Source organism: Peromyscus californicus, unplaced genomic scaffold (assembly GCF_007827085.1).
Source record: "Peromyscus californicus insignis strain IS unplaced genomic scaffold, ASM782708v3 Scaffold_20__1_contigs__length_68692818, whole genome shotgun sequence".
Classification (NCBI taxonomy): domain Eukaryota; kingdom Metazoa; phylum Chordata; class Mammalia; order Rodentia; family Cricetidae; genus Peromyscus; species Peromyscus californicus.
In genome coordinates, this window is record NW_026294503.1 from 38,653,355 (window position 1) to 38,671,793 (window position 18,439).

At 41.2% G+C, this 18,439-nt stretch overlaps 1 protein-coding gene across 29 annotated transcripts in view; it reads right to left on the bottom strand.

Moving 5' to 3' along the window:
* The window catches only part of Ptk2 (protein tyrosine kinase 2), a 228,806-nt gene that overhangs the window by 60,616 nt on the left and 149,751 nt on the right, over nucleotides 1-18,439 (bottom strand). For 19 of the 29 annotated variants that reach the window (XM_052747987.1, XM_052747980.1, XM_052747975.1 and 16 more), the window contains 4 exons: nucleotides 13,047-13,103; nucleotides 11,622-11,642; nucleotides 10,511-10,608; nucleotides 2,350-2,434 (listed from right to left, as the gene is read on the bottom strand). In XM_052747987.1, the coding sequence (XP_052603947.1) occupies nucleotides 2,350-2,434; nucleotides 10,511-10,608; nucleotides 11,622-11,642; nucleotides 13,047-13,103 (261 nt within the window). The remainder of the gene's footprint in view (nucleotides 1-2,349; nucleotides 2,435-10,510; nucleotides 10,609-11,621; nucleotides 11,643-13,046; nucleotides 13,104-18,439) is intronic. The other 10 variants (XM_052747985.1, XM_052747986.1, XM_052747978.1 and 7 more) reach the window with 1 other exon arrangement.

Here is an 18,439-nt window from a genome sequence, read left to right on the forward strand (position 1 = left end):
TTATCAGGAGGGACCCATGCCAAGTGATGTTCACAGAAATCATAGGGCTTGACCACCTGACTGAGCCCAAGACCCAAAATGTACCGCACACACACACATACCTATGTATGGCCCATAACCATTCAGAATTTCTACTACTCTCTAGCATCATAAAAAAAGCTAACCTTAAGAGTTACAGAACTTCAAAACAACCTCCAAATACAACCAGTTAAAGGCAACCAGTTCAGTGGCCATAGAAACAAAGGACTTCAGACTGCTAAAATGGAAAAAAAACAAAAGTAAAAACAAAAGGATGTCAAGCAAGGAAATATTGTAACAGCAAATTTATCTGTCTATGAGTCAGCATGCACATGTGAGTGCAGTTGTCCATAAAGGCCAGAAGAGGAAGACAGAGTCTCTGGAGCTGGACCTGCAGGTGGTTATGAACCATCTGATGTGGGTGCTGGGACTGAACCCAAGTCCTTTACAAGAACAGTAGTACACGTGTTTAACTGCTGAGCCATCTCACCAGGTCCTGCTTGTTTATTTTTAAAATGGAGAATGAAAACCTAAAGTATATCATTAAATTCTGTATTGTTAAATTCAGGTCACTGCTTAATCGCCCTGTCATCTTGTGATAAATCTCCAGGTACCAGGGTATCTGCTGTCACCTCTGGTTTGACATGATCATTACACACAGTTATCATGACTTTTGATTTCCTTTGAAATAATTAGTGCAGATAATATAGAGCACAGAATGAGAGGGTCTTGTAGTCACAGGGAAACTGTCACACTGCACTAGACATCACAGGTTAAGTCTAGCTTGTCATTTATCTATTGGGCAGTAGATGAAGGACCAAGGGCTTCCACCTGCTTACAAAATAAACTCATTGCAAACTTGCCTGTCTGTGAATTCCTGTATGTACCTGTGTTTCTGCAGCATAGTGTTAGGGCTGGAGAGTTTGGATGGAAGCTTCATTGTCATCAAGGCTGAAATCTTTACTATCTGGCTCACAACTAAAGTTTAACTATTCCTGGCCTGGGCCATGTTGCCCATCTCACTTACAGCCTGTTACAGTCTGAGTCAGTTATACTGCATCTGTCACATTCCCTGAAGAAGCAGTGAGCAACCCTTTCAAAGAAGGAAACAGTCTTACTCTAATGTGGCTATTTCTATAGAAATATACAACTGAGTCCTACAGTGGTTTTCTCCAAAATCACAGCACAGTAACTGCTTAGATACATGCACTTGTGAAAAAGAGATAATGCACAAAACCCTCTCCAAGGTAAGGCAGACAGGAAGCTAGGTCTGAAGACTGGCTGGTCTGTCATTCCCTGGCTTAGGTACTTGAGATAAAAGCCACTGGCCAGATCTCTTTTTATTCTCAAATCAGGGATTAAGGAATATGACTAAAGATACAGTGAACAGATGATATTACAGTGTGAATTACTCTGTGGTGACTGATTAGATAGTTAGGTGGCATGAAATGTAAAGAGGAAGAGATCCATCGAATGTTTGTGTACTGACCATCACTGGAGTTCTGCCCTATGCTGATTGCCTTCCCCAGGCCAAGCCCTACAATGGTCCCTGTGCAGAGTGATGAGTATATGGCCTTTGTCCCCAGAGAGCTTAAAGTCTAGAGGGAGAGACAGATAATAAGCACATGTGATCATTGTATGTATTTAATTATGATCTCTGAAGAGGAGCAGAATGCGGTCCTGTGGGTGACAGTAGTGGGCAGGAGGAAGGAACTTGAACAGAGAAACCCCATGAGGAGAGAATGAATATCAGTGTGCTTGATGTGTACAAGCTAGACAAGATCCTAATCTCCACCACTGTCCTTTCAGGAGAGAGGGTCCATAACGCACAGCTCATCTGAGACAGCCTCACAACCAGAATGTACACACCTAGGCCAGAGGGCTGGGGGTGGTAGGGAGAATCACTTTTAGATAAAGTCACCCAGGAAGCTGTCACAGGAAGCCTCTCCTAGGGCTTCTGTCTGACTCTGTAGGGCAGGAAGCTAGTCATGATCCTGACTCATCTGTAGCTTATGGGCTCCATCAGGACAAAACTGTGTTGTCTTGGTTACCACTGTACTCATGGGGCCTGGCAGGATCTGGGTTAGAGATATTTATGCAAGCACCAACTCCAGCACAATGATGCTGAATGCTACAGGAAGCAAACAATAAAGAGAATGTACCATCTTCCTCTACATGAAAACATGTCTGTCTGCCTATGGAAATCTGTCAGATTTGAACATTAATTTGCAAGGTGAGTAATAATGTCCTGTGAAAGTATCTTTCTTGCAAAGACAGCTGGATTCAGGCAAAAAGTCAACAGGAGTTCCACAAAAGTTTCAATGAACTTACAGGCTTCTTGAAGGAACTTCTCTCTCACGCTGTCCGAAGTACAGTTTTTACATGTTTTGATTGCAACAGCCAAAGCTGGATTCTCCTGTGTCAGGGAAATTATAGAATCACACATACATGCAAAAAGTTCTCTGTATTAGTATACATCACACACACACACACACACACACACACACACACACACACACACACACACACACAGAGTTAGTTTTCTAACTGTGGATTTGTGGTCAGACAGAACGGGAACTATAAAATCAGAGTTAAAAATATTCTGTATGAAATTCCAGAGTAAAATGGACATGTATGTGAAATGCCACAGGCAATCTCTTAGGCATGTACCAAATGCTAAGTATGTGTGCACTATGGTAGTAATGTTCTAGGTTCTTGAAGCACATCAGTGAAAAACAGATGCAAGGGGCCCTGCTTTGGGTCAGCTGGCATTCCAGTGTGAAACACCAACGATAAAGTCAGTCATTTCACAATGTGTTAGAACAGCATTTTAGAAGACAGGAATAGATTAGGCAGGACAAGGGGGACAAAGTAGTGGCAGCTGTACAAGGAACACTTCACTGAACAGATGAGAGGAAGACAAAGATCCTGAGAAGAGGGAGCTAGTCATGGTGAAATGGGGAAGTGACATGTTATTGAAGGAATGGTGAACATGCAGCTCAAAGGAACTGGGGGTGGGGGTGGTGCACCAAGGTTACAGCAGCAGAGTGTGTAAGGACAGAAACAATGAGACGGGAACCTAGGATGGAGTGGGGCGGGATTGGGGAGGGTAGTCTCAAATTAGCAGCACTCCTGCAGCAGCCTCTCCAATGCTGAGATTGTAAGCATGAGCCACCATGTCTAACTAAACCTGTGGCTCTGATCATTTGGGTTTAGAAGGGGCACTCTGGCTCCATCTGCTGCTGAGAGATGATATAGAAGGTGAGGTCAGGCATGGAGAACAGCATAGGTGGTTACTGGTGCAAACCGGGTGACTAGCTATGGTGGCCTGTGCAGTGGGCAGCAGTGGAGAGGGGAGGAGGACTCGGCATCTGGGTTTTTTTTCTCACGGCTGGGCAAAGGTGCCCCTTGATGTGCTAGGCGAGAGTGAATTCAGGTGTTGACCAGAGAAACTAATAATGTGGAAGGAGAAATCAGAAGTTGAAGGTCTCTAAAAGTGATAAGCTGGGACGCTGTTGAGACACCAGAGGCTTCAGGACAGTTCAATCTTTGGGACTATGCATCACTAGAAGAGACTACAGGTCAGGACTGTGCTTTATACCTCCACAGCAATGGGAAAGTAAGAGAAAGAAGGGAAAATGGTAAAGGAAACTACGAAGGTATGACCCACAGAACAGGAGAAAACCAAGAAAATGTGTAGTTCTGAAAGTCAAAGTTTGTCTTCAACAGGTTCAAAGGAAAGAGCTTAAGAGATAAAAGGAACACAAGGGAAGAAATGGTCTGTAATTTTAAGATAATCAAGGACACAGTATGGATGACAATGGGCAGACATTGTATTTGCCAAAATTATTTGTTCACCTTACTGTAATATGCCTCACCCCTGTTACTAAGCAAAGCAGAAAAGAGAGGAGGAAAGTAGAGCAGAAGGAGCTTTACAAACGCCAAGTCACCTCAGTCCCATTGTCTCTACTGCTTAACTCCTGTCATCATCCTATGAAATGTGGATTAATAACCCAGGCAAAGGCACACCTCAGGACAAAGACCATGGTATAACGCGTCTGTGAATCCTTCTTTGAATTCTTCTACAACCCCTTGCTTCCTAAAAGCAGCTAGATGTGAAGAGAACTGTGCTATCTGGTCTCCTCTGGGGCTGTGTGGTCTGTGTTTGGTTTCCTCAGCCAGCTCTGAGCACTTCTGTGATCTCTGTAGGTTTCCCATTGGGCTATGCTATCTTCTTCTTGAGAATGGACTAGTGAGACCCAGGACCTGTATGCTGAACATGAGTCAACAGCTGTCAGAGGGCATAGTAGGTGCCAAGCCATGCTGGTAGAAGGGCAGCTGCTTAAAAAGTCAATTGGGGCAATTCAGAGTCACCAAAAGCATCAGTTACAAGCAGCAAGGACTGTACTCAGAGAGCTGAGGAAAAAAGATGGCTTCATGCCTTTTCAGTGTTGGGACATGCTGGAAGACAGGTTAAAGCCACGAGCCACGTGGCAATACACAGATTAATAGAAATGGGTTAATTTAAGTTGTAAGAGCTAGTTAGTAATAAGCCTGAGCTATCAACCGAGCATTTATAGTTAATATAAGCCTCAATGTGTTTATTTGGGAACTGCTGGCAGGATAGAAACTTCCTCCTACAAATGGTGTTCCAATGTGGGGTTGGAATTTCCACATAAGACCTGACAAAACTTAAAAAAGGATTCTAAACACACAAAAATGGAGTCAAACTCATCTTCTTGGTAACTGATTTTTCTTGTGTAGACACTGTTTGTTAGCAGCAAGCATAGGCGCAGCTCCTTTAAGAGACTGCTTCCTGACTTAGTGCTAGTGGCAAAAACTGCTCAGCTCCTTTAACAGGTCTTGCTACCAAACACTTAAATGGGATTTATGAACAGCAGGTAGCAGTGTGAACCACCAAACACTCCAGAATTGGGGTGATAAACGTGGTTCTCGAGCTGGTACTTCTGCCATGAAGTTCATCTCTTAGAGAGCCAAATGGGGCAGAGCCAGCCATCAAAACAGAGACTTTGGTTCTAGCCACACCACTTCACAGCTTAAAGACTCATGTGGTCAGAAAAAGATGACAGATACACAATAAAGATAGAGTCAGATGGAAAAAAACTCTAAATAGGTTACTGTGTGTTTAAAAATATACACAGGCTTGGGAGAGAAAAGAGCAGGTATGAACAGTCACAGAAAAAATACAGTTTAAAAATAGTAAAGTCCTTAAAAAAAGATATAGGGTAATAAAAATATAATAAGCCATGTAAAGATGGGAAATACACAGAGTCTGGATCCTATGTTATTGTGCTGTCTTTGAAATTTTTGACTGCTAATAAACAAACGATAACTGCAAAGACACACTAGATTATGAAAAGTGCTGGATTAAACCAATCTATATATTTAAAAAAGCCTTAACTTCAAAATGGAAGTCAAAGGATATGTTGCTTTGGGAAAGAGGTTATGCTTTTATCTCCACTGGAAACGAGAAGCTGTAGATTCATTGTTGGTTAAAGAAAATCAGGTATGATCAGGGAAGACCCCCTGAAATCCTGCCTACAGACATTAAAAAAATATTAAACCTAGAAGAACTACAAGACGCGAAACATATATTTTACCTGCTCAAATATAAAACAAAAAATCATCTGTAACTGATTTGTGCATACCACATTTTCATACTTGTAATGTATGTTACCTTTAAAGGTTTATGTATTTTCAGAACAAGGGGACTAAACACCAATGAAAATGGATGGCCCAAGTGATCCAGCCTCTCAAAATGCTTCTGTTACAGTTTTCTCAGAGTTCTGCAGCCAGAACAGCTTCAAGGATGCTGCCTGAGATAGTCCAGCCTCACAAACTATTCCAGCCAAGACTTAGTCATTATCCTGAATTTTCTCAGGGTCCTCCAAAGATGCCAATGCCCCCAAACAACAGGAAGTAGTCTAGAAAACGACACTCACATTCCCAAAAGATGGGTTTTGGACGTTTATTATCATTTAAGGGGGGTTGGTTACAAGTTGTTATTGGTAATGGTCAGTAAAAAAGCTAAACAAGGGAGGTTAGATTCAAACAATTTTTTTTCTGAAAAGAAAAGCGGGGAGGTATAGAAATGTTAGGCTAAAAGGGTAGATTACTGAATCTACTTCAATCCAAAAAACAACTATTAATCTTAAATATTTTACATTGGTATGGATTTTAGTTTATTGATACAAATTTAAAGTGAATTTTGTTATGCTGTATGTATATTTCTACTCTTAAGTATTGTGCTTACACAGCTCATTTAAAAATATAACATATAATTAAGAAATACAAATTAATAGTCATCTATAATAGTCAAACTTATAGTCATGTTAGGTATGTTTTCAAGGTCATCCACAGATATATTTAAATAGATAGATGGTCTTCAAACACTTCAAAGACCTACATAATATGGCATTTAATATGTTTAATAACCTAAGTCTTTTCATGACAGTGAGACTGCTCCTGGCAGCACCAATCTACTTTAGAGAAGATGATGGGCAGAGAAGAAATTCTGTATAGAGTTTGCTTTCTTTATGGCAAAAGCTACCATATGAGCAAAGAAACTGTCCTTGCCTCAATTGCTGACAGTTATTGTCCAAATTGGACCAGCAGGACACAAGAAAGGTGACTGCCAAACTTTGTCAAGACAAGGTAGGACAGTCCTGCAAAATTCCCTGCTTCACAGTAAAGTCTGTCAGATATGCTAGATCTGTAGCCCAGAGTTGGATGCCCCAACATTGCAGAGGAACTTTGGGTGACTGTCTAGGCAGCCCAATGTCCCTGCCATTAGGTAACATTTCATTCTTTTGGGGTCTTTGATGGAGTTAGAGACTAAATAGTTACGTATAGTTTTTCTTTAGTTATGATAGAAAGCAAATTAGATATAAAACTTTAGACTCACCAAGATAGAAAATAGAGTATTTTCTCTAATTTTGCCAAATACAAAAGACTGAATATTGTAACTACAATTCTTACATGATAACTGTTTTTACTGTATATAATCTTACTATGTTAAAGTTAAAACCTTCCTTTTTAATTACACAAAAAGGGGGAAATGCTATGGAATAATGCTTTTGTACACTGTGAAGATTTGTCACTGTGCTTGGTTTAAGAAAGCTGACTGGCCAACAGCTGAACAGGATAAAGTTAGGCAGGAAAGCCAAACTGAGAATGATGGGAAGAAGGGCAGAGTCAGAGGTGTCGCCAGGGTCACAGAGGGAGCAAGACATGCTGGAGGACAGGCAAAGCCACGGGTCAAGTGGCAACATATAAATTAATAGAAATTGGTTAATTTAAGTTGTAAGAGCTAGTTAGTAATAAGTCTGAGCTATCAGCCCAGCATTTGTAATTAATAATAAGACTCTTCTGTGGTTATTTGGGAAGTGGCTGCCCAGATAGGAAAACTCTACCTACAGGGACACCAGGATTCAGCCCTCAGTTAACTATTCTCAAGCACTTAACTATTTACTGTGTGCCTTAGGACTTTATGATACTGACAAGCTGACCTTCAACTGGCACCTTTTGTCCTTACTTTTCCTGTGAGCCTAGACTCACAGAGCAGAGCCACTCACTTCCTGAGTCTACTTGAAGGCACAAAGTTATTTTTAAGGTGGCATGATCTAAACAGAACATTAGACAGCACACGATGAGGGTGAATTTTATGTGCCCTTTCAAATAGGGCATGAAGGAGTGAGACATGAGCCAGTATTTTTTGGTTGAGAGAGAGAGAGAGAGAGAGAGAGAGAGAGAAGAAGGAGGAGGAGGAGGAGGAGGAGGAGGAGGAGGAGGAGGAGGAGGCGGCGGCGGCGGCGGCAAGGTTTCATTTTGTTATGTGACTAGGCTGACTTGATCTCACAATCCTGTCTTGCTTCCTTGGGGCTGGGATGGCAGGTGTGTGCCTCCATACCTGGTTCACCAATGAGTTAACATTCAGGTTGTGAGCTGCCCTTTCCAATGTGTGGGCCTCAGACTGAAGATGCCCACAAAGAAGTGGGAACTGAGATATTTATTGTTTTCTGGACTTAGACCCACTAGTCTCTACTTTCTCCACTTTTGGACTTTGGACCACACCATCAGTTCTTCTGAGTTTGCTAACCTGAGGTCTTGGGACTTGACAGCTTCCATCATTACAGAAGCTAATTCCTAAACTTGTATCTCTCTACACAGACCCTATGCTGTGTCTCTAGAGAAGATTGTCAAAGCTGTGTGTTCCACAGTCTTTTTCATCTCTGAGATGAAACCATAGTCACAGCTGTTTAAGGAAGACATCTTAATGAAGCTTTTGAACTTTTGTTTCCCTTACCCTTATATCCAACAGTTTAGGAGCAGGTCCTGCTGTGCCAATACACAGCACACATCCCACTAAAGTTGTTCACTAGAGCACCCCAGGTAGCCACTGCCACCTTGCTACAACACTCTCTGCCACAACTCTGAATAAAGTAGGAAGACATTTTTTAAATGCAAGATGGGATCTCACAATGTCCAATTCTCTTTCCTGCAGGCTTCAGGTCCAGCTTTCCACTTGGATCTCTGGTGCCCAGTCCCATCTGCTACACTCAAGCTCTCTTTCCTGTTGCAACATACATCAGAAAGGGATTCAAAAGAAGGTGGCTCTTGCTATTGTTCTGAACACAGCAATTCACATTGCAATTACAGTAAATGCTAGACTGAGGACATAGGATTGTCATATCCAAGACAGACTGATTTGTGAAAAGAAAATTATGGCTGGGGATGTAGCTCAGGAGTATTGCATTTCCCTAACATGCACAAGTCACTAGGTCCAAACTCTGACAGCACAGAAAGGAAAAAAAAAAAGGGACTTGGGGGATGACAGGGAGGGAGTTCACCAACTCTGTGTGAGACTGATGAATAACAAGTCTGGAAATTTACTTATCAGAAGCTGTAAAAGGAAAAGGCAGACGACCTGATTTAGTAACAGAAATCCATGAGCCTCATTTCCTATCATCTCAGTCAGGCAGAGCCATGTCTAAACTTAGGTCTTCTACCCAATTAAGACCCAGGCTCCCTTTTGCGTATTTTACCCTCAAAAGGCAGTTAAGACAATGAAAAAAATATACATATATACATACATATACATATTCATAATTTATATGCATTTTATATGAAACTGAAGAAAGAAAAAAGGAAAATTGTATAATATAATGTTGGGACACAGTCCAAGAACAGTTATGTGAGAATTCTGCATGCTTGTGAGAAAACTCCAAGAAAACAAGACAAATCTTGTGACCTGTTTCTTCAAATCATAGAATTGTTCTTGAAATGTGTTTTCGTGTTCCTCCCAGGTGTAGTGGATAGGAGTGAGTTTACTTCAGCTGTTGTTATTCATGTGCCTCTATGGAAAAACATGTTTTTGCCACATGTAGCTTATCCTTGTGACTGAACACCTTACTTGTGTGATTCTTCTTAACTCTCAGAGGAAAGGCATCAGAAGTGGAACCTCCAATGACATGATGTAACAAGCAAGGAGCACTCCCTTATATCTGGGTAAGAAGTACTGAAAAGGGCAGCTAAGGAGAAGCATCTCTCAAGTTCCCACACCAAGGGGTGTCACAACAGCCAATTTCCTGTGCTGTCATGATATTATCATAGCCATCTCTGTGTATCTATCAATATTCATTTTTAAAAGTTTCTTCGACAGGCAGTAGTGGCACACAGTTTTAATCCAAGCACATGGGAGGCAGAGGCAGGCTGATCTCTGTGAGTTCAAGGACAGTCTGGACTACAAAGTAAGTTCCAGGACAACCAGGACTGTTACATAACAAAACTCCATCTCAAAAAACCAAAAAAAAAAAAGTTTCCTTAGCTACTATATGAGGAAGCTCCACATATCAATGTTCAATAGCAGCACTTAATAACCAAGCAGTATAAACAACCTAGATGTTCATTAAGTGGAGAATAGATAAATGGAACATGGAGTGATGGCTCACTGGCTAATAGCACTTGCTGCTTTCCCAGAGGACCCAGCCTCGATTTCCAGCTCCCACATGGCAGCTCACAACTGCCTGAAATTCCAGTTCTAGGGGATTCAACACCCTCTTTTGACTTCCTTAGACACCAGTAAAGTACATGGTGCACACACATGCAGGCAAAGCATTCATACACATAAAATAAATAATTTTTAAAAAGTTTAAGTAAAAGGTGGTATATCTATACAAAGGAATATTATAAGGCAACGAAGAGGAAGAAGACAGCATACTGTATGATTCCATTTATATGAAACAGTTCCCTCAACAGGGAAAGTGAGAGGCAACCGAGAAGCAGAAAGGAAACAAGAGGCTGCCACAAGGCTACCAGAGGCTAGGGAGGGATGTGTAGAATGAACTGTATCTGCTGATGGGAATTAAGTTTTTGAGGTGAACAAAGAGTTCTAAAACTAACTGTGGTAAACACTAGCTTTATACACTTAAACAAAAATCAGTCTTGATTTCTGATAGTCATAAGGACTTACTGGGCTCAGGTACACGCCTTGATGTACATCTCCAAACTGACCTTCTCCAATACAGCGTCCAAGTTCTATTCTTTCCCTCTGAATCTCATAATCCCTGGCTGCAAAACAGGATCCACACATAGATAAACTGGCACAGAATTCCAAATGTGGGTACAGCAGGATACATACATTTATCTAATTATTATTCATGAATACTTTTTCATTTGCAAAATATCAACATTAAAAAAAAGTTTGAAAGAGTGGAACTCTCTTAAACATCTTGCAGATTATCAGCAATCAGTTATGGTATTAGCATAACTACTAAACAATGAGTTTGGCTGAAGGTAGGTTTTTTTTTTTTAGCCCATAACGGGCTTAGGAATCTCTGATTTATTTGGTATCATATAATTTTCTAAATAATTGCTCTAAATACTGAATTATATGCTTAATTAATAATTGCTATTGGTTTAGGTATTAATATATGAAGGCTATAAAAATTATTTAAAGCAATTATTTTTAAATAACTGAAACTTTAAGTATTCAAGCAATATTAAACTGTTACGAGTAAACTACATCTTAAAAGTTTAAGAGTTTTCCACTTCATTATGATCCTATCTCTAGATTATTTATGGAGCTAAAAGAGTTTAAAGAGGCAGTTTCTAGAAACTAATTTCAAAATTAGATGACTTTGAATTGAATATACCAGCACAAATGTTTGAGAGTATGTGTTCCAAAATCATGAGTTATACTGAGTTATTTAGTAGGCTGGTGAGGCACATGGAAATAAAATATCCGCTAGGAACACAGAAAAACCAAACTCAGTTGGATTAGTTACTCAGTCTTCAAGCATGAGAATCACCCCATGCCACCCTGCATGTGTTCCAACTGTGGCATCACCAACACAACAGCCAACAGATTTCTGGGTCAGACAACTAAATCCGACAGATCACCCAAGTTTTAGAGAGCTGTTTTCCTTCCTCTTTAAAATCGATTTAGCTAATAATTCCACTGATTTAACAGTATGAGTAAACCAATGACAAGTTTGAAAACATATTAACTGAAACGGAAACACCCGCATCACTCCATGGTGGCAATTGCAAGCAAATGCAGTTATGTCAAAGGATCCTGTTACCTTCATCTATTCCATAGCTTTCTGTATTGCAATTAAGAGAGGAAAAAAAAGTGGAAGACCTTAGAAATTGCTAATAGCAATTAGGTTAACAACAACAAACTTGGAGAGTACATTTCAATAGTATTTACTTAATTATTTTAAGCATGATGAATAAAAAAGGAACAAAACACACATAACAACTAAACATCTTTGAGTTAACTCAAAGGCATTTAAATCTGTAAATCGTAAATTCTGGATAAGAGATGTTTGCATTTCCTCATCTACTGTAAGTAACAAAAACACAAATGTAGATTCTCTGAAGAAATGACTAAAGGCTAGTCAAAATGGCAAACCCAAGTTGAACTGATTTTCCAAGTTGCTATTGGCAACCCAAATCTATGTACCGCATCTCAGCTCCTGCCCAGATGTTAAAGGGACTTTTGAAAGGCAGGTAGACATGCACAGGGACGAACAAGCCTCAGAGGCTTGCCTGTTTTCTCTTTATTTTGGTAATGTCTCCTGATTGCATACAGAAAATCCAAAGGAGAACACTTTAAAAATATTCCACAAGAGTATAGAATCTACTTCTTCTGAAATACATGAAATCAGGTCATTTGGACTTCAAGTTAATTTTTAAGGCCTAGATGTGGAATTTAATTAATTAATCATTGATTTGTACACTAAAGTGAAAATTCAAGGACTTATCCAATTCAAGACATAGGGAAAATATACTCTCAGGCAGGGTCTGGGATATGCAGATTTTCTTCCACCAATAAGGTGCACAGTCACTGGGAAAAAGAATATGTTGGTATTTCCAAGCTGGAATAGGTCATCAAGGGTTCTGTGCTGTGCTGTCCTGCTCTCTGCAAGCTCCTCCCAGTGTGCTGCTTGGATGGAGGGCTAGTATCCACTAGTGAATGGCAATAAGGAAAATTGAAGGAGAAAAGCAAGCCACTCAATGTGTGCAAATGTACATTCGAGCTCAAAATAATAATACTCATTTTCTATAAAGGCAAAATAATCAATGAAGGCTATATTATCATAGAACCAGAAAATGGGATCACAAAAATTCTACAATTAATTGAATGAAATTATTTCTGGTATCTACATTTTAGGCTCCTGACTTTAAAAAAAAATAATTTATATATTTTTATTCTATGTGCATTGGTGTTTTGCCTGCATATATGTCTATGTGAGGATGCCAGATCTCCTGGAACTAGAGTTACAGACAGTTGTAAGCTGCCATGTGGGTGTTGGGAATTGAACCCAGGTCCTCTGGAAGAGCAGCGAGTGCTATAATCGCTGAGCCATCTTTCCAGCCCCCAGGCTTCTGACTTTAACCTAGGCATACAGACTTCTACCTAAAAGTTGAAAGAACATTTCTGTTAGGTGCTCAGATGAAAGATGTGCTCTAAAACTTCTCATTGTGAGAAGCAGCCTACTCACTCGAGGGCATGGTGTATGTATCTTCCTCATCGATGATCTCGGCATAGTCATCTGTCTCTGGAAGAAAACAGAGAGGTTGGGCGAATTCAAATGCTTGACCACTTGGCCTTCAACATAATTTCAAACAGCAGGATTCTGTGCCCCAAACCCACACTGTGCAAATGTTCTCCTCAGAATACTAGGATTCAGATTTTGCTCACATGTAATTATGAAAAGAAAAGGGTCATTGTAGCCAAATATGTCATCATATACACTTGTTTATATCATCACACACACTTGTTTATCAGAAGGCAAACAGGCTAATAGTTCTCATGAAAACCAGGAAGATGTGAATTAAGCACTACAGAATTCAAAGGAGATGTCTGTTTAGCCTAGAGCTCTCCCTCGACTGCACCAAATGCACATCTGAACCACGCTGTGGCCTGATGGGAGTTCACAAGTGAGACAGGTGTCTTCAAAGTCCAATTTGCTCCATTTATCCTACAAGACAACTGTGAGCTTCTCCTCAGAGAACATACAGTGATCCAATTTCTGAGGAGACTATACTGGGCTGATTGATTGCATTTATTCTGGGTTAAGAAACACACATTCCAGCAATTTATCTTTTGGTGCCTTTTTACCCAGGCAAAAGATCTGATAAAAAGAATAAGAATAAACAAACAGCATACTAAATTAAGTTATTATTTAGATAAGGTGGATAAGTTCATACTTTCACTAATTCCTTTTGATAAATGCAGCAACTTAACCCACTATGATAATACTGGGAAAGTTAAAAGAACACTCATGTGGAGAAAACTGCCACTGCTGAGCAACACCAGTGCTGTGAAGGCCGTTGAGTGGATCTGCCAAGCTGCTGATAAAGCTCTCAGAGAGCTGGCTTGACACCTACCCCAAACCCCAGGGGCTACAAGTGCACTACTCTTGTTCCCCATTGAGATCAAAAGTCAAGGGAACTCCAGAAAGCACACCCTTTCCAGTGGTGAGGACGTTAGCCACTGCATGCACTACAACAGAAAATCACTGCCACCAAACCTCTAAAGCAGTGGTTCTCAACCTGTGGGTCACCACCCCCACAGGGGTCACATATCAGATATTTATATTACAATTCATAACAGTAACAAAATTACATTATGAAGTAGCAAGGAAATAATTTTATGGTTGGAGTCACCAAAACATGAGGAATTGTATTAAAGGGTTGCAGCATTTGGAAGACTGAGAACCACTTCTCTAAAGGGAAGAATGCAGTTTTTTAAATTCAGTTTAGTATAGTAAGCACCAAAAGGGATTAAAAATTAAAAAAAGAAAAGAAAAAAAAGTCTAGCTGGGGGAAAAAAACACCATCAAAAAATCAACTCTCCTAAGTCCTAGATGCTAGGTGAATATACTATTTTCATATGTTTATAAGCATTGTGTGTACAGAATTAAAGACAAAGTTTTTGTTTTGTTTGGCTTTCTGAGACAGGGTTTTTCTATGTAGCCCTGGCTGTACTGGATCTTGCTTTGTAGACCAGGCTGGCCTCAAACTCATGTAGATCCACCTGCCTCTGCTGGAATTAATGGCGTGCACCACCACACTCAGCTTTTCCTTAAAAAAAAAAAAAAAAAATTCACTATTTGTTTGTTTGTTTATTTTGAGACAGGGTTTCTCTGTGTAGCCTTGGCTGTCCTGAAACTTGCTCTCTAGACCAGGCTGGCATCAAACTTACAGAGCTCTGCCTGCCTCTGCCTCGAGAATGCTAGGATTAAAGGCATGTGCCACCACAGCCCAGCTTAATTTTTACAAATGTTATGTGTATGTCTGCATACCATATACATGCCTAGTGCCCACAGAGGTCAGAAAAGGGCATCAGATCCTGGAGTTGCAGTTACAAATGATTGTGAGCCACATGTAGGTCCTGGGAATCGAAGCTGTCCTCTGGAAGAGCAGCCAGTGTTATTCTCTGAGCCATCTATACAGCCTCTAAAACAAAGTTTTAATGAATCTGAAATGTCACCTTCTCCTCTTGCCTCCCTTACTAGGTTCTCAGAGATTTGGCACCCTGCAGGCCTGCCACTTGGCGTTTGTGTAAGACAGCCTATAAAAGAAAAAAACAAGAGGGTGGAGGGAGCTACTCAGGCATCTCTAACAATAATTGGAGTCCACTCCAATAGTTGAGACTTTGGAAGCAATACACCACTCAGACTGGTCTCTGCCAATTGCTTTCTTTTCACTCAAAATGCGGTAGACTTAATCACCACATCACCCTATAAACTGAATGAACCAAGGCCACTGCAGTACAACTTCCTGGGTAGCAGAAGACCACAGCAAGCTCATCCCAAAGTCAATCCTCTCAGGTAACTGGAGTCTACTGTCTGAATGAAGGATGTGAAACAGAAGATGACACCAACAGCAATGACCTCAACTGAGTCTTATACTATATCCTAAAGCTCACATGGGCTCACAGCCAGTTTTGGTTTCTGCTACCATGCCTTGCTTCAAAATTTTCCTCAAATTAATTATCCCTATTCCTTGTTCTTAATTCCCTAATGCTGTCCTTTAACTACCTCACTAGTTTGCTTCTTCAATACTGATCTGCACACCTATCCAGAGTAGGGTCTATGGAGTAGTGTCCTCATGTGTCCTTTTCTCCTCAGTGTCCTCAGCATCTAGCACAGTGAATGCCAGGTACAAAGCAGGTGCTCGGGAGCTATGTGCTAAGCAATGAGGATGAAGGCATGGTGGCAACACAGTGAGGACAGTAGCTACCCAGGACCTGGGAAACTTCTTCAGGGAAGCACAGATAGCATGCAGCAGAGCATTCTGTACCTACTGGTTTCCCTGCCTATGCCACAGCCATGCATTCATTTGTACAAGAGAGCAGCATTGCACCCATGGGGTTATGACAGGAGATGATGGTCCAGGCATTGAGAAATGGCAGGCACTCCTGATGCTGCTGTTCACGAGGGCTACCTAAGGACCTGAAGGCAAGGAGTTCTTGTCTGCAGACCCTTTCAGTCAGTCCTCATTCAACTCAAGTGCCTCCAAAACAAGCTCATAAAACCCCAGGAGATGTCAACCTTGAAACAATTCAGAGAGAAGAAACGGAAATGACTTATATTTGAGTGAGTCCTCATCTCAAAACCCCCAAAACAAAAAGTATTTATAAATTCCCCAGAAAGTTATTTGAGTTCTACATAAAATCTATGGGGACTTATGAGAGCTGTGTGTTGCTTTATGGACTGATTCACACAGAGCATACAGTGGAAGGAACAGAAACCAGGCAAAGTCTGTATCTTTAGGAATTGTGGGACAAGTATGATACTGGTAACACAGGTGATTTACATGTTCAAGATCCCTGGGCAGCTGTGGAGAAGAGTCAGAAAATGCCGAAAATGCCGCTCCCCTGCCGCCGCCGCCGCCCCCCCCACCCCGTCAAAAAAAAAAAAAAAACCGGCAATACAAGAATAACAAAGGAAGGGGGAAAAAAAAGAAAGGCTTGGAGATCTGGACACCAAATTAAGAAAAGAAAAGGGGGGGGGGGGGGAGCTGGATCCATATTCTCCACTGGAGGTGATTGGGACAAGGTGCCTGAGCTGACAAACGTTGGGTAGTATGTGAGTAGTCATGCACCACCAGCCTTCAGCAGAACCCTTGTTCATACACACAAACTGAGGGGAAAAGTGGGTCTCAGCATGGCTCTCCTACATCAGCTTTTATTGTCTTTCAAAATGTTTGGAGCCGGGCTGGAGAGATGGCTCAGTGGTTAAGAGCACTGACTGCTCTTCCAGAGGTCCTGAGTTCAATTCCCAGCAACCACATGGTGGCTCACAACCACTTGTAATGAGATCTGGTGCCCTCTTCTGGCCTGCAGGGACACATGCAGGCATACTGTATACATAATAAATAAATAAATGTTAAAAAAAAAAAATGTTTGGAGCCAGGTGTGGTGGCATACACCTCTAATTTCAGCATTTGGGAAGAGGGTGGTGGATCTTGGTCTACAAAGTGAGTTCCAGGACAGTCAGAGCCACATAAAACAGAGACCTTGTTTCAAAAAGACAAGATAGAAACAACAACAAAAGTGTTTGGAACTATACTTGTGAGATCAGACAAACCTCTGCTTTAAGGCTATTAAAATACCTATTTTGGGGCACGATTCTGCTCCAGGGACACTCAAATTCATCAGATCTGTGAACTGGCAGACAATTTTGGGATCATCAGTCCGTTCAAGGTTCACAAGTCAGGTACATACACTTGTCATCCTAGCTATGCATGAGGCTGAGGTGAGAGGATCACTGGGTCCAGGAGTTTGAGGTCAACATGGGCAACACAGCAAGCTCTTGTTTCAAATAAATAAAAATACAGAGAGGGTTGCGAATGTAGCTCAGTTGGTATACCTAGCATACGTAAGGACCCAAGTTTAGTTCTCAGCACTACATGAAACTGGGCAGTGGCACACACTCACAACTCCAGCATTCAGAAGATGAAGGCAGAAGGATTAGAAGTTCAATGTTCATGTTATCTGTGGTTACAAAGCAAGTAGGACACCAGTATGGGCCAGACAAGACCCTATCTCAAAAATAAGATGAAATAAAATAATTTTGAAAAATAAGTATTGTAAAAAGAGGAACTTCTAAATTTGGGCATTTATTGTAGTTTATATGTTTCAGTATCACAATCTGAATGGGAAGGTCATAGCTCAGAAAATGAGAGACAAGTTCTCATGTGACAGCCCAGTAAAAGGAGACAAAGCCACTACTGAAACTGCCAATATTCATCAGTGGCATCACAGGCTCACACCCTGGCACACATGCCCCTGGAGCTGCATGACTAAGCTTGCCTGGTGTTTATAAGGGATGCAGTGGTGCAGCATGGATACTGTCCTTGGGTCTGCAGAACTGAAACTGACTCCTGGTGTGTGGGACAGGACATACAGCTCTCCCCCTATCTCTTCCTAAGCCCCAGCAGACATGTCTGCTGGAGCAGGCAGACACCCAAAACTCCAACACCTGTTCTCTTGATTGGCTTTCCTGCTGCCCCTAGCCCTTGGGAAGTGGTTCCTACGTGTGTGTGTGTGTGTGTGTGTGTGTGTGTGTGTGTGTGTGTGTGTGTGTGTGTGTGTGTGTGTGTGTATGCGTATGCTGAGCCATGTACTAACATTGCCACAGGGCTGGTTTATTTAGGTAATTTGGGAGGACTAATCAACCTCAGGCTCTCATTCTGCCAGGTCAACACACATGTCACGAACTCCGAAGAAACCATGTAACAGTGCAAAGAGGTCTTTTTCTTGGAGCCACAAGGCCACTTTACTCAAAATCTTAACCAACTACGTGACCTAGACCAAGAAGTGGAATACCTTTTCTGTAAGGAGCCAGGAAAGAAGTGTTTTACAACTGTACTCCTGTGGCAAGGA